Here is a 20,706-nt window from a genome sequence, read left to right as displayed (position 1 = left end):
TACTGCCAGCCCCGTTCAAAACGCAGCGTTGTGCGAACAAATAGTGTAAAATATTCGCGAAAGATATGATGACACATACACATTAATGTCTCGTGTCGCATCCTCATAATTTGCAGAAAAAAAAAGAATAAAAAAAAGAGGCGTTTAAACGGTTTCACACTCAGTCGCTCCGTTTGACTCTTTTGCCCAACAACTACCAAAACCCGACTGCGTCTTTGCTGCTACTCCATCGATCCATCTTTCACAAATCATGGAGTCGTTTCTGGGTTTTGCTGCTTTTTTCCTTCTCTTTCAGGTATGATTTTTTTTTTCAATTTTCTGCAATTTTTTTCTGTTTTGATTTTGGTCTTCTGGGCAAATTCTGATGGTTTGTAGTTGTAGAGATAATATTTAGAGAAGATTTATGGAATAATTATATGAGTGATGATTTTTGGAGAAAAAAAGTTCCACTCTTTCATGATGTTGTATGTTTCATCAGTTGTTCCAGTTGAGATATTTATTTATTTTTCTTCTCTGAACTGTTTGATGTAGGTTATCTTTTTCGCCTCTTTGATGAGTGCTGAGGAGACGGATTCACCGGCTCTTCATTTTCGGACATCGCATCATCGGGGTAAGGCTAATTTGCTCCGAGTGGACTTATGTTCTGTGAAGCTAGGGTTTTTACATGGATTTGTTTAGTGTCTTTTTATAACTGCATTGCTGATGATGGAGGAGTGGCCTATTTCCGCTCTTTACGATGCTGATGCCCTGTTTATAATTATTAGGAAAAGGAACTCTGAAGAATATTGTGCAATGTATGATATATGTGGTGAACGCAGCGACGGAAAAGTCCTGAATTGCCCTTATGGCTCCCCATCCGTGACGGTACTAGTTGCACTGTTATGAATATCTTTGCTTCTTTCGTTTTTTCCTTTCACCTTCAATGCTGCATTTTGATGGAATCTGTAATATGTTCTGCTTTCTAGCCTGATGAGCTATTTTCTGCCAAAATTCAAAGTTTGTGTCCAACAATAAGTGGGAATGTTTGTTGCACGGAGCTTCAGTTTGAAACATTACGCGCACAAGTTCAACAAGTAAGGCTTCTTTTAACACATATTTATACCGAATTCAGTTATTAAGGTCACTTCTATGATTCTATCACAGCTACTAGTTATGGCATGCAGCTAAATAGTAGCAGATGATTTTTCTTTTCGAGTTGATCTCTTTGTGTATCTGCCTTTCTAAGATACTTGTTGCAATGCCTTTTGCTATACCTCAACCTTAGTGTTTGTAATCTATTGCAGGCAATTCCGTTTCTTGTAGGCTGCCCAGCATGCTTGAGGAACTTCCTAAATCTTTTTTGTGAGCTTTCTTGCTCTCCAAATCAGAGTCAGTTTATCAACGTGACCTCTGTGTCCGAGGTCAGACTTGATGTTAATGTTGTTAAACTTGTTGAAAGTTCCTATTTAAAGCTTGTTTATGGTTTCTTTTTTGTTGCTATTTTGATTGGATTTTAGTTGGTACGACTTTTGTGCATGTATTTTTCATTTCAAAGTAAACCATAAGGATTGTTGGCATCAATACTGCTGCATGCTTCTTAAATGGCTTTATTGTTCTCCATTTCCACTCTCTTCTTCTGTTGGACAGTGTAGATTGAACTAAAGCTATCTGTCATTGATCTTCAGCTCTATGTTCAATTGTTCATCCTATACAACTCGATATGCAAACAAAGTGTTTCTCATGGTTGGCATAAGTTGTTGACCCTTGAATATTTAGTTCTATTACACAGTTTAGTAAAAAAAGGCCAACTTGATTTTAAAAGGGTTAACTTGATTGTTAAAATCAGTAAGTCTATCTAATAATCACAACGTTAGTGAAAGCTTCTCTCATACGTATTTTCAGTCTCATTGTTATACAATTGATGTTTTCCAGGTTAATGGAAATATGACTGTGGATGGCATTGACTTTTACATAGCTGACACTTTTGGAGAAGGGTTGTTCGACTCTTGCAAGGATGTTAAATTTGGGACTATGAACACACGGGCAATAGAATTTATTGGTGCCGGTGCTAAAAATTTTGAAGGTAACCTACTATAACAACTTTGGTGGGTTTAAAATTTGGAATACATACAGTCTATTGTTGGTCATTTTGTTTTGCAGTTAATGTCTTGTTTTTTATGTCGCATTAGTCAAGTTTGGCTGTATGTGACTTTTTGATGTTTCCTTTGTTTGAAACACAACACTTGTCCCTAATTCATAAAGTTTATTCATGTGGAAATATGGAAGTTAGTGGGGGGAGAGAAGCATAAGAATGTGGGAGAAAAAGTGGGTTTATCTGTAGTGACAAAAGTATCATTAGATTTTAGATGACTTCCTAAATTATCTGTTAAAGGCCTTCAGTAGAATATAATTGACTTTTCATATACAATGATTGACAAGGAGAATTTTCCTAAATTATCTGGCTTGTCCTTATTAGCCCTGAGGCAGATAGCTCCCGATGTGACTAGAATGTTTGTTCCCATTTTTCCTTGATTGTATTTCCAGTTCTAATGCATCAATTTCCATTTCAACAGAATGGTTCGATTTTATTGGTGCGAAAGCAGAGCCCGGTTTCCCTGGTTCACCTTATGCGATTGAGTTTAAGCTGGTTGTTCCTGAGTCATCTGGAATGGAGCTCATGAATGTGTCAGTTTATTCATGTGGTGACACTTCACTAGGCTGCTCTTGTGGTGACTGCCCTTCATCTCCAGTGTGTTCAAATCCTGAACCTCCTCAGCCAAAGAAAAAGCCATGCTCCATTAGAATTCTATCTATTGAGGTTGGATTTGATAAAATCGCTTTTTATTTAACTTTTTCTACTGTTTTCTTTTGAGATTTTTTCTTTTCTTTTCTTTTTTTGAGGGTTACAACTTCACGGCTGTGGCCGTTAGTTGAAGTCATAGAGCAGTAACTAATTTGTTGCTATATCTGTGTGTCAATTTAGCCTTACATTTAAATTACGTTACATCCGCCTATTGATGCTTCCAGGTAAAGTGCATTGAAGTTTCAGGTTGCCATATTGTATATTCTCTTAGTTTTTGCATTCTTTGGTTGGAGCTTTTTTGGTCGGATGAGACGAAGGAGGGGATCTGGATCTAGCGAGGAACCATTGTTGAATGTCATTCATGATGATGACATTGACTCTGTTAACTTGCACAAGATGAAAGTGTTGCCACAAAGGTAAATTTGGACATTTCTGGTGGCATATTTGATAACCTTGGGTACAAAAAAAAGTGTTCAGAGATCCATGATTTGTTACAGTTCAGGAGCTGTTTTGTATGTATGCCTCACTAACTGGGGCTTTATGGATATCGGAATGCATTAAAATGTTATTTTAGGTTGCTGAGAAACTGAGTAGTAATATCATTTTGTTGAATTTTTGCAATGTAAATTTTGGAAACTTATTCTCAATTCTTAACTTAATCTTCTGTTCAGTTTGCTGTAACGCTTTTAGAGTTTTTTAAAGTCATTGGCCTTTGTTAATTGTAATTTTTATATAATCATCAGAGGCATGCTATGGATCCTCAAGTTACCGAAGGGATCCACCTAGCTCCTGTTCAGGGATATATGTCAAACTTTTACAGGTCAGAACTCTACCATTGCTATAGCATATGGAGTCTATGCTGAATAATTTTTGTTTTCTATTTAGGAGTTATGGAAGCTGGGTCTCCAGAAATCCCAGTCTTGTGCTGTTTTCCTCGGTGGCAATTGTTGTTATTCTGTGTGTGGGTCTAGTTCGTTTCAAGGTGGAGACACGGCCAGAGAAGGTATCATGTTTCTCTCTTATTACTTATAGCATGTGAAAAGCCTTTGCTACTGTGATGCTGAAGCTCCAATATCCATGCTGAATCAAATTAATAACAGTGTTGTGTGGGACAGTTGCTTTAACTTTTCCATTATTTTGGTTCATGTTTCTGTTCATAGTTAATCCTTCATTCCTTGTTGTGGTATCCCTTCTTGAAGAATACCTGGTAGTAGATTTTACTAGGTTATAGCAGCACTAGCATCTTAGCCCTTTACTATTAGGATAACTAATAAGTCCCAGCTGTACTAGGTCTAATTAAAAATTCACATGACTGGACTATTAAAAATAGTAAGACTAGGTATCGTCCACCAAATAACTTAAACATAAAACCCTAAGCAAGACAAATAAATAGATAAGAACATAATTAAAGACCCATATTTTGTTGAAGATAATGAGAATAGATCTTTTCGTTTCAGTTGTCAATTTCTGTTATAAGCTTTGCTGTAATTGGTATTGGACCTGTTGGTCAAGTGTGCTTGTATAAAAAGAAAGTAACAATATTGGTCAAGGGTTGACATAGATACTTTCGCAGCTGTGGGTAGGTCCTGGGAGCAAGGCAGCGGAAGAGAAACAATACTTTGACAGCCATCTTGCCCCCTTCTACAGAATTGAGCAGGTCTTATTGTTTCACTTCTCCTTCATTAGCTGTGATATTTTCTTCCTTTTTCTACAGAAATTACAGTGGTAAATTGTCAAGTAGCACTCCATGATATTTTTAATATTATTACGACGTTAATGGATTACATGATGCAATTAAACAATTGCTTTTAAGTTGTTATATCTATTGTAGCCGAGTAATAAAGGTTTTCCATGGCTTGAAAGAAATTGGATGTCTAATCTTTTAACTTCAAGTCTTCAAGTGATCATCAATTATGTTCCTATGTTATGCAGTTTTCTGCTCTTTATCTCTCTGTAGCATATTTCACGGCGTTTCCATAAAAAGGTTATGGTTTTCTGGAAAAACTAACATGCTAATTGGTTTTGGTTTCTGTTTCAGCTCATAATAGCGACTCTGCCAGATCCAAAAGATGGCAAGTCACCAAGTATTGTCACAGATGATAATATTCAGCTACTTTTTGACATACAAAACAAGGTATTTTGACTATTATGTGCTACGATGTCTTTTTAGTTTGTATTTTTTCTCTTTTATTTTTTGGTACAAGTATTTAATTTAATTTATACATTCTCTGAGTTTCAACAGGTTGATGGAATTCGTGCTAATTATTCTGACTCGGTGGTAGCTCTAACTGATATTTGCTTGACGCCTATTGGCCAAGATTGTGCCACCCAAAGCATTTTGCAGGTGTTATAGCGTATAGTTTTGTTTCTACTCTTTCACATGTTCAGTTTGTATTTAAGACAACCAGCACTAAGGGAAGGTCTGCACTGGGAAAGACCAGAGGCTACACCTTGCTTATTGGGGCTGTTATTATGATTTTTAGAGATTAATGTTTAAATCCCCTAATGATGAAGTGAATTAGTGTAAAGTTCTCGACTTACTGCATTGCTGATAGTTTACTTCTTTTAACTTTCTTTTTTCTGACAGTATTTTAAGATGGACCCTGAAAACTTTGACAGCTATGGAGGGGTTGTACATGTAGAGTATTGCTTTCAGGTAAACTGCGGTAGCCACTTTGTTTTAATTTTTTAGACAGGGACAGTGAGGTTTTTATTTATTAACTTCTAGAAAAATGGCTTTGCAAGCACATCAAAAGCTTGTTCTTGTTGAATTAGTATTGAATACTCACTGATGCTCATCACCTTCATTTTCCCACCGGCAGCATTTTACTTCTGCGGACACATGTTTGAGCGCGTTTCAGGCTCCACTTGATCCAAGCACTGCCTTGGGAGGATTCTCAGGAAACAACCATTCAGAGGTAGGAAAGTGATCCTTTTCTCAGATATATGTGTATGTACTAATACTACGATGATCTTCAAATTTCAGGCTTCTGCATTCATTGTCACCTACCCAGTTAATAATGCAGCTGGTGATGTAGGAAATGAGAATGGGAAGGCATTGGCTTGGGAGAAGGCTTTTATTCAGCTAGCGAAGGTTTCAACACTACAGATCCATCCTTTGATTGTTTTTGTAGTGGCATGTGATGCTTGTCTCATGGAATTTCAGACTCTGTATAAAGCTCAAGATAAATTGCATCTATATAATAGCTGCATCTTTGTAAATGGTTATCCTAAATTGCACGTCCGGTGAAATTTTATCAAGAGGAGTAGGTCTTCTGAAGGCTATATATATATATAGATATTTATATTGCTTGTTTTGTGTTTCTGTTCTTATATTTGCTATTGAATTTCAAATGTGCCCCTATCCATTAGAAGGAAAAAGCCCTTGAGCTAGTCCATAGATGATTTTGCATATTGAGATCTGATGTTATGTTGACAGGAGGAACTGATGCCAATGGTTCTGTCTCGGAATCTTACTCTCTCATTCTCAGCCGAAAACTCAATTGAGGAAGAGTTAAAAAGAGAAAGTACTGCAGATGTGATAACCATATTAGTAAGTCTGAGACCTGGATATCTTCATGTTGCTCAGATCAATCTGCAGCAGATCAAGTGCATCATGCCATCTTACATTAATAAACAAAATAAATATAATATTTATACTTGTTGCCAAACATTTGACTTAAATAAGTGACTGTTTTATAAGTATTCTTCTTTTGCTACATTATATCAGGTAAGCTATCTGGTAATGTTTGTTTACATATCTCTAGCCTTGGGAGATGCACCTCATTTGTCTTCTTTTTACCTCTCGTCCAAGGTACGTTTAAACCTTTGTTTAAGGCTTTAAGTAGTCTGCAAATCCTTATGACCATTGATTTGCAGCATGCATATTTTTATGTTGTGTGCACTAATGTGTCCTTTACTGCTTGCTTTTATAGTTAAGCTACTTTGACTATTACTTTATACTTTAATTCTGGCTGCCACCATTTTAATCATCTGTAACTATGGCTCCCCCCCAATGCTTTTATCTGGATGTGCTAATTCTGCGTGGTTGATCTGACAAGTGCTGATATGGCATCAACAATTCTCACTGTTGCACAGTTTGTTTTCTGTAAAAGTAAAATAAAATTGTCTCTATTAGATTTTTTCTTGGCATCAAGTCATAGCAAGGGTGTAGAGAACTAGTACTCAAGACACTGAGATTAACTTGTGAAGGCTTTTGTGAGAGCAAGTTGGAGGATTTTGGGGTGTTTTACTGTTGGTTCACATATCGTGTCAGCAACCACTAGATAATAATTGAAGAAGTGTCACAAGAACATGTATTTACCATGTTACTTCTTATCTATGTGGCATACATAGATACCAATTTGGAATTGATGAAGTTTTCAGACATGCGATTAATTTTTGGTTCAATGATTTGTAGGTCCTGCTTGGCTTGTCAGGAGTCATACTTGTCATGCTTTCTGTCCTTGGGTCTGTTGGATTTTTCAGTGCTGTTGGAGTTAAATCTACATTAATCATAATGGAAGTCATTCCGTTCCTTGTTCTTGCTGTAAGTTTTTTTTTACCCAACTACTATGGGTGCAGTTTTTAGTTACTAAAATTTCCTGTTATGGTAGGTCTGCTGTAGTCAACACTCTAATGTCACCATGTGACATGCCTAAGAAGCTTTGTTTCCATTGTTATTAGCTAAGAGAATGGTAATTATTTACCAAATTGCCAGTGAGAGACCCTGATGCAAACTCACTCTAATTGGAGAGATAATTGGGAAGTAATGTACATGTGTGTAGTAATACAATGTTAGAAGTACAACTCATCAATAAATTAATCAAAACACATCGATTACCTTTTTTGCAACCCTAGAATATCTATAGAATGTCGTATATCCCTCCTTGTAGCTTCCACCACTTTAGATTAGCGAATTTGGAGTGAACTATTCACCAGAGGAACTGAAAGGAAGTGAAAAACATAGAAACATGTCTTTTGGTGTTGAACATTTGCACCTCTAATTTAGGTTTTCTAATTTCCTGATGGTTTGAGAGAACTTTTTTCGTGATTCTCTTTGTACGTGATCATTTTTATTTCATTTTGCTTTTTCAGAGCTTTCCTTTGTTGCCCTAATTTTAGATTTTATCCAGTCTTTGTTGTTCACAATACTTAATAGGTGCCAACCCTCCCCTTGCTCATATTCAAACACATCCTTCTCTTTCAAAAGGGGAAGAGATATTTTATTGATATATTTCTGATCTTTTGTTGAGTTTTTGTGAATTTTTGCAAATTTTTGCCTCCTCCCTTGGCATTACCTATCTTATGTGTTTTCTTTGTATGGAATGATATTTCAAATGGTATTCCCTTCTGGTTCCTGTAATCAGGTTGGTGTAGATAACATGTGTATACTGGTACATGCGGTGAAACGGCAACCACTGGACTTACCTTTAGAAATACGAATAAGTAATGCACTTGCTGAAGTTGGCCCATCCATAACGCTGGCTAGTTTATCTGAGATTCTGGCATTTGCAGTTGGAAGTTTCATTCCTATGCCAGCTTGTCGTGTCTTCTCCATGTTTGCTGGTAAAGTTATTCTCCTCTTATCCTAATTCAATTACATTGGAATCGTGGTTTCACTAGTGCATTGATTGTATATTTACTATTTCTTTTGTAGCTCTTGCTGTTCTACTGGACTTCTTCCTGCAAGTTACTGCATTTGTTGCGCTGATATATTTTGACTTTTTGAGAGCTGAGGACAACAGGGTTGATTGTTTTCCATGCATACAAGTCGCTCCATCTTCTGAGGGAACTAGTGAAGGTATACAAGTCTCTCCATAGCTCTTTCTTTCTAGGGGCACTTTTGTTTCAGTGTTTGATTTTTGTTTATATTTTGTTGTCTCTTTCAGTTGTGTAATTTTATTGTCTTATGGAAATGAAATTAATTATAATACAGGTGGGCTGACCTAGTGTCTTGAGTTGAGGTTTCTTTGCGTTTCTAGTAGTATAGCGTTGATTTGAAGTTTTTTCTATTTTAATCATGTAGGAATATATCATAGAAGAGCTGGATTGCTGACCCGCTATATGAAGGTAACTTTTGTTTCTTTTTTGTTCTTTGTTTCTGCCTTTTCTTATGGGGATGTTGGGCTACTAGACATCTTCATCTTTAGGAATCTATCAGAGCCCAGGGTTTTTATTGTGTATTACATGAAAAATAAAAATCACTATTTTGTTCTATTTCTTGGACAGAAGTAAACTAAGTGATCAGATATCTTCTCCTTCGTTTAATTCAAAAGTAAAAATAAGTTTGGTCATGGCTTTATTGTAGGAAGTACATGCACGCATTCTTGGATATTGGGTGATTAAAATGGTTGTTGTTGCTGTCTTTCTTGCTTTCACCTTGGCAAGCATTGTAAGTTGCTTATGATCTTTTTACACATGATTTTATGTTTCTTTTTATTTTATCTTTTGAGTATCTAACAGAAACCTTTTACATGATTTTGATCCTTACAGACATTATGTACTAGTATTGAACCTGGTTTGGAACAGAAGATTGCCCTTCCCCGGGATTCTTACCTTCAGGTGCCCCATAGTTTTGTGGAATCTTCTTTCCCTAAAGTTCTGACCTGTTCTTTTTTATCATTTGAATATTTTGTGTATCAGGGGTACTTCAATAACATTTCAGAGCATCTTAGGATTGGACCACCGTTATATTTTGTTGTCAAGGATTACAACTACAGGTATCTCTGTGATCTCTCTTCTACTTCAATGTTCAGGTTCTGTGCTCTTGGTTTTTATTTCCAAGCTTGAAGATTATTGCATGCAGTGCTTGAAGATAGCATGCAGTGGTTGAAATAAGATATAAAAAAAGAAATAGAATAATGCTGTTATGAAGGGAAAATTGTGGATGTTTAATAGTCTGCATCAGATGAAATATGAATTTTTTTTGTGGATGCCTTTGTTTAGAAGTAGAGTACATTTTACGCTCCATTAGGTAAGTACCTCATTGATGGCTTTAATCCATTTTTAATGTCCATTGTCTATTATAGACTGATCACATGTATAAGATGAGGGGACATTGCTATATTATTGGAGTTGTGGGTTGTCACATAAGATCTATTGTTACCTTTTGTAAAATTTTTAAAATTTTTTGGGTTAGTAATGATGGGGCTGATTTCGCTGCCTCTTATACGGTGATGATGGAGCCATTGCAAACAATCGTTTGCTAACTTGAGATAGATACTGAGATGAACTTATCATGATGCCCACTATTATTTGTCTTTTTATGGCTGCTGTATATCAATATGTCTCTCTAGTATAGTCCCCTGTTCCATGTCAAAGTGTTTGCTTCACCATAATCTAAAGTAATAACTAATAAGAAATTACTTTCAGAACAATGATTAACAGTTGAGTGTTGTCTGGTTGTCTCAGCTCGGAATCAAGACATACAAACCAGTTATGCTCCATCAGTAAATGTGATTCCAACTCCCTTTTAAATGAGGTACATGTACAACAATGGTTGAGTAGTATTTCTCAAAAAGTAAAAGTGGGTTTTGCTGGATGCATCCAACAAAAGCTACTTCTAATGCATGTTTCTCTCTACTATTGAATTGTCCTGTTTTAGAATCACAATGTAATTTTTGGTTGCTGCATTCTTCTGATTATTTATTCCTTGTGTTTATTGCTTTATTTTCTATTTGACCATCCTGTCATTTTATGTCTTTGTGTTGGTGCTCTGAACTGTGACAACTGTGAAGCGTTTTCTCCGTGTGTATGCACACTTTATTTTCCTTTCTTTAATTTCTTCTTCTGTAACGCTGCAGATATCCAGAGCATCTTCAACACCGGAATCAAGCTACATTGCTAAGCCAGCTGCCTCTTGGCTTGATGATTTTCTTGTATGGATTTCACCTGAGGCTTTTGGTTGCTGTCGGAAGTATTTAAATGGTTCTTATTGTCCCCCTGATGATCAGGTTGGTGCTCATTTTACATGCCTTACTTGAAAAGGAATCTGTTGTTTTCGTTTCTGGGACTTGAGTGCTCCTTCCTACTATCATTCATTTAGATATTTTTTTTCTTTACATTTAAAAGACATAGATATGTTGATAATGTCTCCAATCTGTATCTTTCGATCTTTCTTTCATTTATTTTAGGCAACAGTTTTACTTTTGTGACTCGGTTAGGTTTGCTAATTTGTTGTTCATTTGTAAGATAGCTGTGATGATTGCATTATTGCACAATTAGTGATATATTTGGTGCATTCATTGACCAGTAAACTGTAAGGATTCAACTTTGGTGGTGTTCTCGTCCCATTTATTTCTGTTTATTTAAGAATGATATACTGAAGCAGATGCATTTGTCTCCAGCCACCTTGTTGTTCACCTGATGAAGGTCCTTGTGGCCTTGGTGGAGTTTGCAAAGATTGTACAACAGTAAGGCTCTTCTTACCTATACAGTTGAGATTAACCTTAGAAACGACCAGGGTCAAGAATTAATGTTTTAAATTTTTTCCAGTGCTTTCGGCACTCAGATTTGGTCAATGATCGTCCATCTACAGCACAGTTTAGAGAGAAGCTTCCATGGTTCCTAAATGCACTGCCTTCTGCTGATTGTGCAAAAGGGGGCCATGGTGCTTACACTAATAGTGTGGATCTAAAAGGTGTGAAAGATCAGCTCTCTCTCTCAAGTTCTGTGATTATAACCTTCCATGAAGCCAAAATATTTTAATTGAATCTGTAGTCAGTCTAATTTCAGGAACATTTGTGCTCCCTTTTTCAGGTTATGGGAGTGGTGTTATAAGTGCATCTGAGTTCCGTACCTATCACACACCACTTAACGCACAAGTATGGTTGTATCTTGAGTAAACTGAGTCTAGAATTATACTTTTATGATTTCGGCATAGCTTGTATTGGACACCCTTCTGTTGTTTGATCTTTCATTGTTTTCAGGGTGATTATGTCAATTCAATACGAGCTGCGCGGGAGTTCAGCTCAAGAATGTCTGATTCTTTAAAGGTATAACCAAGCAGCATAGTTCCATGAATAAGCTTTGGAAATTTTTCTTCACATATTTGGAATAAGATGCTATGCTTTCCACTTTTTCAATTTGCTTTATGTATATATTCATTTCGGGATTAGTGGTGTTTTGTTCCTAATGCCTGAACGTTTAACTTGATATGGTGAAACTGCAGGAATATTAAATTCATGAAACACATATCGTCCTAGTGGAACTGAAATTAAAAGCCACTTCTGTATGCCAGAATGTGATAATGTTGGATGTCTAAAGAGTTCTCATTTCTCAAAACCCTAACATGTAGAAGTTATGCCCAGAGGTCCATCTATTATTTGATTACCACATCAAGAACACAACTTTCTATGCAGGAAATGACATCACATGTTTATCAATTGGGTATTTAATATTCTAAGTAATGTTGTTAGTTTCTTTTTGGGATAAAATAATGCTGAAAGTTTTTCATTAAAGTTTCATTAATTGAAACCTTCTTGATGAGAGTGGTAGTGTCAACTTCTTGTTGATTGTGTTTTGAGTCTTCTGGCTTAAGTATTACTTAGGAAGCATAACTGAACCTAATGATTTATATCCCACTGGCATTTCCTACTTAAACAATGTTGATTGCGTTCTCAAATGCCTTGAACTTGAAAATAGTGGAGAGGAGAAAAACTGACAATTCTTGTCCTTTCAACTTCTCTTTTTCTGCATCTTCAACATTTCTCTGCCCACATTACTTTCTCAAGTGGATGTGGATCTCTGTTAAGTTTACGGTGTTTATTTTCTGCAGATGGATATCTTTCCGTACTCGGTGTTCTATATCTTCTTTGAGCAATATCTGGATATATGGAGGGTAGCTTTGATCAACATTGCTATTGCACTCGGTTAGTGTTTCTAACTGTATTACTATACGGTTATGCACGATGTATTCTTTGTCTTTCTACAATATGTGTTTGCACGTCCCTTAGTTTTCTAAGTTGCTATTAACCCTGACTATCATTGCATGTGTGCTCTTCATAATATATTTCTGCTGATAGAGATTACATATTCTAGTCCCTGAAAGAAATCTTTAATAGTACTGCGGAATCTGTATCTGTCCACTACATATGAGTTTTTAGGATGACTGAAGAACTGCTATTTAGTTGTGCTTTACTCTGCAGAGATTTCATTATCATTCGATCTGGATCTGCAATTTAAAAGTTTATTTTCCCCTAAAGCAGTTACCAAAATATTATCTCGTATGATGACATAACATAACATAACAGGTGCAATCTTCATCGTTTGTCTGCTCATGACATCCAGGTTTGTCTTCTTTCTTGAGGCCAGAAAGCTGTGTTTCTCCATCACTTTAACTTGCAATTATCATTTTTCTTTTTCATCTGTTTGATTACAGTGTATGGAGCTCTGCTATCATTTTACTTGTACTGGCAATGATTGTTGTGGACCTCATGGTATGTTTACCTGTCATTAGTAATGCTTTTAATTTTGCAACTATATTTTCCCGATTATGCGCCCTTGTATTTATTTGCCCTTCATGTCAGCTTTACTTTTCATTCCTTTAACTTCTGCCCATATTAGAACTGACAAACTTCACTGAACTTTCAGGGTGTAATGGCCATTTTCAATATCCAACTAAACGCAGTCTCTGTTGTAAATCTTATAATGTCAATCGGAATTGCTGTTGAGTTCTGTGTCCATATAATGCATGCTTACTTGGTTAGTTTGTCTCTCTCTCTGTCTCTCTCTCACATGATCACATTACACACCATAAACAGCGTAATTAACTTTTACTAATTCTATTGGCTTCCATTGAGATCTCTCCTCAATGGACAACCGCCTTTGATTGGGTTACATATTGCTACTATATTACCAATCTTGCATACCTGTACAGGTGAGTCATGGCAACAGGAGCCAACGAGCAACGAAAGCTCTAAGTAGAGTGGGACCTTCTGTGTTCAGGTAAACTGTAATGTTCTCTTGTTAAGCATTTAGGGTTGGTGACATCTGTGGCACTCAGTGGATTTCCATGATTGAGCTGAAATCTTCTTGCAATGAGAATTGTCTTAGACTCACTGGGACAAATATGATAAGTTATTAAATGGCCTTGCTCACTTCAGGAACTTTGTTCGCCATCAGGCCCATCACTTTCTACAGATCTCAATTTCATACTGCTTTATATATATATCAGCGTTCTAAGTTTGTTACTATGGTGTCTAATTTATAATCTACACAGGGCAGTGCTTTTGTCCACAAATATGACAACGTATATACCTTGTAGAGTTTTGATTGTTTGCATTTTTTATGGCAGTGGGATTACACTTACAAAGCTGGTTGGAGTAATTGTCCTAGCCTTCTCAAGATCAGAAATTTTTGTGGTGTTTGATCTCTCCCTCTCAGCTTTTTAAATTCTTCTCGCAATGCTGGATGTCTAAGTAGCTTTATGAATTTTGCAGGTTTACTATTTTCGAATGTACCTGGCATTGGTTCTTATTGGTTTCTTGCATGGGCTCGTCTTTTTGCCGGTAAGTTTGTTGGAGTTCCTTCTCGGCACTGTTTCCACTCTGATCCCCTTATAAGATGGCTCTGCTGGCGATATTTTGCACCACTGAAACACTTTCTTTGTTGGTTGAACTCCTGCAAGTCCCTTCAACAGATTTGTTATTCATCACGGAAACACATTTTTCGCTGATAAAACTGATTGAACGAATAAGTACATGAGCTTGCTTTTTGTGGTTTTGCAGGTGGTATTGAGCCTGTTTGGTCCGCCGAATAGGCACGCAAGTATTGATATGCAAGAAGTTGAATCTTCACCGGTCTTGAGTTGAAATACTAGTGGAAGTATGGCTCTCCTTTTCCGGGCCGAGATTCTACTTTTGTTGTCAAACTATATGTGCTCGTACTTGCACAATGCTCCCGGCTTCTCCCATTTGCTGGTGGGAATGTAGTAAAAAGTGACCCTTCAAAGATAACAGTTATGTTGTAATGATACATGTGACAGATTACGTAGAAGGTATAAAAACCACAAAATCTTGTTAAGAAATCGTACACCTTCTGTGATCTTCTATAATTTTCATAATCAGAAATATACGGGTAGAGAAAAACTTGCCAATATGCAACTTGTATGGTGCATGTAAGTTTTTCTCGTGTGGGTGTGTGTGTCATTGGCGATGCCATTATCGACGTTGTATTGTTGGCCCTCAAACTAGCTAAGTTCCTGCACCATGTCGGCAGGGCCCAAGTGAGACAGAATTAAACAGGTTGGGTTTGACAATAAGAGGAAGTGAAGCAGGTCCAAAGCCTTGAGCACAACGGACATTATTTCAATTGGTAAATAAAAGTAGGTATAAAGTGGCATAAATGGCCGTTTGATCGACCTATGTATATCGCATTATGTTCATTTCAACTCACAAGTTGATTGATACACGATAATTCATAACGTTTTTAGTAACATTTTATAAGTTTAACAATGTTAATCATGTGATTGTACACATGAATTATCATGTCGTGCGACGTATTATCCTTATAGTAAAAAAAGGAAGAAAAAATATTTAAAAGTTGAGTAAATTGCAGTAATAATCTTTCAATTTTAATCAAATTGGAGCAATGATTATTCAACTAAAAATTCATTACCATTGGTCCCTCAACTTATCAAAATGTGTAGCTATAGTTTTTTCGTCAACTTCGATACAATTTTATCAAAATAAGTTATGTTGATAGGACCATTGCTATAATTGGGGTCCCTCAACTCATCAAAACGTGTAACTATGGTCATTTTCATTAACTTCGTCAGAATTTTGTCAAAACGAGTTATGTTGGAAGAACCGTTGCTACAATTGAGTTAAAGTTGAGGGATTATTGCTCCAATTGAGTTAAAGCTAAGAGACTATTTCTCCCGTTAGATTAAAGTTGAGGAACCAATGATAATGAATTTTTATTTGAGAAATCATAGCTGCACGTTTTGATGAGTTAAGAAACCGATGGTAATGAACTTTTAGTTAATAGACAATTACTTTAATTGAGTTAAAATTAAGATACCATTGTTACAATTTAGTCTTAAAAGTTTGTTCCTTGAGTTCGCAGCTCGTCATTCGTCTCCCGCCAAAACATGGACCCAACCACCTCACTCTCCAAAGCTTTGTTCAACAACACCAACAATCCCAAGCTCGCATGGCACCTCTTCAAGCGCATCATCTCCTCCCCCACCTCCTCCTCATCCTCCTCCGATCTCCCCCTCCGCTCCATCCCCGTCATTGCCCGTATCCTCATCGACTCCAAAATGCACCGCGAAATCGACAGCCTTCACCAGCTCCTCCTCCTCTCTCAACCCCTCGAAACCCTTCGCCCTTGCCTTGTTTCGCTCGTGCGGATCTTGGCCAAGTCGAATCTCCCCGATAAAGCCGTTGCCCATTTCAAATCCCTCCGCAGCCGCTTCCCTGATAAGCCCCCCTCTGTGTATTTGTATAATTTGCTTCTCGAGTCCTCTCTCAGGGAGAACAATGTAGATTTCGTCTTGTGGCTGTATAAGGATATGATCTTCTCCGGGATTAAGCCCGAAACTTATACTTTTAACCTTTTGATTTGGGCCTTGTGTGAATCGGATCGTTTGGATGATGCCCGCGAGATGTTTGATAAAATGCGTGACAAGGGTTGTCAACCGAATGAGTACAGTGTTGGGATTTTGGTTCGTGGGTATTGTCGAGCTGGGCTTGCTGGCAGAGGTTTGGAGGTTTTGGATGAGGTGAGGAGTTGTAATGTTTTGCCGAATAAGGTTGTGTATAATACTTTGATTTCTAGCTTCTGTAAACAAGGAAGGACTGATGAGGCCGAGAAGTTGGTAGAGAGGATGAGAGAGGATGGATTGTTTCCAGATGCCGTTACTTTCAATTCTAGGATTTCAGCTCTCTGCAGTGCAGGGAAAATCCTTGAAGCTTCTAGAATATTTAGAGATATGCGTGTAGATGATCAAGGGTTGGGGCTGCCTCAACCTAATGTTGTAACATATAATTTGATGTTGCAAGGATTTTGCAAGGAAGGGATGCTAGAGGAAGCAGAGGCATTGCTCAAATCTATGGAAAAGGCTGGTGATTTTATTAATTTAGAGAGTTATAACATATGGTTGTTGGGTCTGGTCAGGAAAGGAAAGCTCTTAGAGGCACGATTGGTTCTTCAAGAGATGGTAGATAAAGGAATAGAACCCAGTATTTACTCATACAACATTGTGATAAATGGGTTATGCAAAAGTGGGATGCTCCGTGATGCAAGAATGGTGATGAGTCTAATGGAAAGAAACAATATTTCCCCTGATACGGTGACCTACAGTACTTTACTTCATGGTTTCTGCAGTAAAGGTAAGGTATTTGAGGCCAACAATATCCTGCATGAGATGATGACGAATAACTGCTTCCCAAATACTCATACTTGCAACACTTTACTGCATAGCCTATGGAAGGAGGGAAGGACATCAGAAGCAGAGGAGCTTCTGAAAAAGATGAATGAGAGAGGTTATGGCTTAGATACTGTGACCTGCAATATTGTGATTGATGGTCTGTGCAACGATGGGAAATTGGACAAAGCAATTGAAATTGTAAGTGGGATGTGGAGTCATGGAAGTGCGGCTCTTGGAAACTTAGGGAACTCCTTTATTGGCCTGGTTGATGATAGTAATAATGGGAAGAAATGCAGCCCTGATTTGATCACGTATTCAACCATAATTGGTGGGTTATGCAAGGCTGGGAGGCTTGATGAAGCGAAGAAGAAGTTCATGGAGATGTTGGGGAAAAATTTGCCCCCTGATTCAGTGATTTATGATATGTTTATACGTAGTTTTTGTGAGCAAGGAAAGATATCATCTGCATTCCGGGTGTTGAAGGACATGGAGAAGAAAGGTTGCAACAAGAGCATTCAAACTTATAATTCACTAATCCTGGGATTAGGGAGTAAAAAGCAAATATTTGAAATATATGGACTGATGGATGAGATGAGAGAAAGAGGAGTCCCCCCTGATGTGCGCACTTATAATAATATGATGAAAAGTCTCTGTGAAGGAGAGAGAGTCAGAGATGCCACATCTCTTTTAGATGAAATGCTGCAGAAGGGTATATCCCCGAACATATCTACCTTCAGAATATTGATTGAAGCTTTCTGCAAGGGATGTGATTTTGGAGCTGCGCATGAGGTATTCGACATTGCTTTAAGTGTATGTGGCCACAAGGAAGCTTTGTATGGTTTGATGTTCAATCAGTTGCTCGCTGGAGGGGAAATATGGAATGCTAAAGAGCTATTTGAAGTTGCATTAGACAGGTATTTTTGTCTTGGAAATTTTAACTACAAAGATCTCATTGACAGACTTTGCAAGGATGAAAAGTTAGAGGATGCTAGCAGCATTCTTATCACGATGAAGAATAAAGGATATGGATTTGATCCAGCATCATTCCTGCCTGTAATTGATGGCTTAGGTAAAAGGGGAAATAAGCACGGGGCGGATGAACTTGCAGAGAGAATGATGGAAATGGAAACAGAGGGTAGGGTAACAGATAAGGTTTACCGAAATGAGAGGGAAACAAGTGGTCGAAAACCAAATAACACCTGCAGAAGTGATTGGCAGACCATAGTGCACAGGTATGGTTGATTAATAGTTATACATGATTCTTTTCTTCTTAACTTCCGTTTTGGATTAATCCCCTTCTGGAATTGCTTTGTGTGTATGCATGGGACATGTCAGTTTCTTTACTTATTTACTTTTGATTTGATATTTCCTTGGTAACTTACCTTTCTTCTTTTCAGAGATGATGGCAGTGGAATAGCATTGAAAACCCTCAAGCGGGTACAGAAAGGCTGGGGTCGAGAGAGTCTAATTAATTTGCAGCCCCACACAAATGAATTTATCGATTATTGAGAGGAAATGATTTCCCTAAAAAACTTGGAGTTGGTTGGCGACATAATGGAACCTTTCAAAAAAAGCCAAGAAAGAAATCGACCTTTAAGATCTCAGGTATAACTGGTTTTCTGCTATTGACTCTCCTTTTCTTCTTCTTCTTTTTTATTTTTTTTAATAAATTGCATACAAGGGACAGGTTTATATCAAAAAGATCCCAGAAGTAATTCCTGTTAAAATCGCAAGCAGGATTCGCAGAGTCAAAGTTTGCTGACTTTTAATGCTCGCTCAGCTCAATTGAATAACAGACTTTGACTGATTTTAGAAATCTTACAGCACACTTGTACCGAAATCCTTCCTAGGATATTGAATGGACTAACTATAAATCGATTAACATCCTGTCCATAAATTAGATTTCCCTTATTCATTGTGTACATTTAAGGCATATATGACTACGGTGTCGATGCTTCCTTAGTTTCCTTTGTATGAGCTGCTAAAATACACAAAAGAAAATGTTCATGGTATGTAAGATCTCATGCAGCTCACTTCATGTTAGACTGGTCGCTTGATTTCTTTTCAAGAGTTCTCTTTCACCACAAAACAGTTTCTGTAACATAGTTTTGCATTGTTTTTTACTAGAAATTAACTGACTAGGCGAATTCTTATCATCTTCTTGCAAAGATCCAACCTTTTGTGGTCTCTTGTTCTAACCTTTCAGCTACCTGCTATAGTTCCTTTATTTCTGTCACAAAAGCTCAGCCAATCTTTCTTTTTCAGGATTGTCTTCCTCATGTGCTTCGGGTCAACTTGATTCGGCTTCTGGTCCTATGTTTTGGTTGCATATCAATAGCATTGATCACATAGCAAAGTTGAAGGAAGCTAGAACCACAGTTTTTACCTCCAGACCAGCTGAGGATGCATGGGACAAGAAGTGTGATTCGTCATTCGTAGAGATACTGCTAAGTCGCAAACTTGCCTCTACTCGATTCTGAGACCTCCTTAAGCCCATTGAAAACGTCAGACTGGCATCTACTCCGTTATTACGTCTCCGTTGGCCCTTACATACTACTTGGTTTCGTATTTGATACTTTTTTACTACACCCATTCTTCCTGTTTTCCTTTAGTTCTTTGAACAGATCTGTATTTTTAGCAATGTATAGATATGAAATATTAGTGAAACACTTCAAAAATCAGAAGTATAATACAAAATCGCTCGCCTTTCAACTGTGTTGGGTCTATGGTTTTTCTAACCATGCTTTTTTTCCTCTCCCACACTCGTAAATTTCAATTTTTGCTAATAAATCCTTCTTTAACTTCCACCACATTGCATCGCACGTGCCATTTCCCTAGTGTCTGTTGACGAAAATCTAAATGAAAGGTGAATGACAAAGTGGATGCATCTCGGTTGTCAGATAAGACACGTGGTTAGGGAGTCTAACTAAATAATTTCCTCATCTATGACATGTTTACTTATTAAGAATTAGGAAAGTAGTAAAGAATTGGAATTATGAATAGGAAAAGTAAGAAATACTAACCATAACAACTCAGTCTCCAAGTTGATCCAATATTTTGGTTTGAGAAGTTGGAATATTGATTTTAAAGTGAGATTCACGTTTTTCTTTCATGTGTTTTTACAAACATGAAGTCAGAAATTGGAAAAATAATATATATATTTTTACTTCTGGTGCTCATGTGACAACCCGTCCCTAAATTTACGTTTTTATTTATTTTAATCAAGGGAATTGACGGAAATGCCCTATGGGTAAAATGTAATTTTTTGAGGACGTATTTGATCCTTGTATATTTTATCATGTTTCTTGACATATTTGGATGGAGTTCGACCTCACGAACGCGTAGGCGTAAACCATTTGTGAAATAGAGTTATAATGAAGGAGTTATTAATGAGTGAAGTGGAGGGCAAAATAGATAATTTACCATTTAATTGGAAGGCTCCAGAAAATCTGGAGTAATGGGATGAGCCATGTGTGTGGCTAAGATAGAGAAGGGAAGTGAGATGGATGGAGGAGATGAAGGAAGCAAGGAGAGAAAGGGGAAACATGGG

The 20,706-nt window shown here is 37.2% G+C and overlaps 2 protein-coding genes across 2 annotated transcripts; both read left to right on the top strand.

The window, feature by feature from the left end:
• The first annotated feature begins 134 nt into the window (after positions 1 to 134).
• Positions 135 to 14,810, top strand: LOC103937702 (NPC intracellular cholesterol transporter 1). Its single transcript, XM_009347647.3, is given in 42 exon segments — positions 135 to 295; positions 532 to 580; positions 583 to 610; positions 765 to 864; positions 966 to 1,073; positions 1,284 to 1,400; positions 1,912 to 2,062; positions 2,553 to 2,797; positions 3,007 to 3,027; positions 3,029 to 3,173; positions 3,176 to 3,198; positions 3,526 to 3,602; positions 3,668 to 3,785; positions 4,356 to 4,439; positions 4,821 to 4,916; positions 5,025 to 5,126; positions 5,370 to 5,438; positions 5,605 to 5,700; positions 5,769 to 5,876; positions 6,222 to 6,335; positions 6,513 to 6,596; positions 7,203 to 7,331; positions 8,152 to 8,350; positions 8,442 to 8,585; positions 8,811 to 8,854; positions 9,093 to 9,176; positions 9,278 to 9,346; positions 9,428 to 9,504; positions 10,196 to 10,265; positions 10,588 to 10,737; positions 11,131 to 11,196; positions 11,279 to 11,423; positions 11,543 to 11,607; positions 11,713 to 11,778; positions 12,561 to 12,654; positions 13,036 to 13,072; positions 13,164 to 13,221; positions 13,376 to 13,486; positions 13,662 to 13,729; positions 14,079 to 14,145; positions 14,224 to 14,292; positions 14,512 to 14,810. Coding segments are annotated over 42 exon segments (3,876 nt in total). The 5' UTR covers positions 135 to 250; the 3' UTR covers positions 14,596 to 14,810.
• A 1,050-nt stretch (positions 14,811 to 15,860) lies between these two features.
• Positions 15,861 to 19,868, top strand: LOC103937701 (pentatricopeptide repeat-containing protein At2g17140). The gene is made up of 3 exons (XM_009347646.3): positions 15,861 to 18,388; positions 18,554 to 18,761; positions 19,422 to 19,868. The coding sequence occupies exons 1-2, from the start codon at positions 15,876 to 15,878 to the stop codon at positions 18,663 to 18,665; spliced, it is 2,625 nt and encodes an 874-aa protein (XP_009345921.2). The 5' UTR covers positions 15,861 to 15,875; the 3' UTR covers positions 18,666 to 18,761; positions 19,422 to 19,868.
• Positions 19,869 to 20,706: the final 838 nt, after the last annotated feature.

Source organism: the organism of the source record quoted next, unplaced genomic scaffold, assembly GCF_019419815.1.
Source record: "Pyrus x bretschneideri cultivar Hongxiangsu unplaced genomic scaffold, Pyrus_bretschneideri_v1 Contig7, whole genome shotgun sequence".
NCBI lineage: Eukaryota > Viridiplantae > Streptophyta > Magnoliopsida > Rosales > Rosaceae > Pyrus > Pyrus x bretschneideri.
The sequence above is the reverse complement of the archived record's forward strand: the minus strand, read 5'-3'. Positions and strand labels throughout refer to the sequence as shown.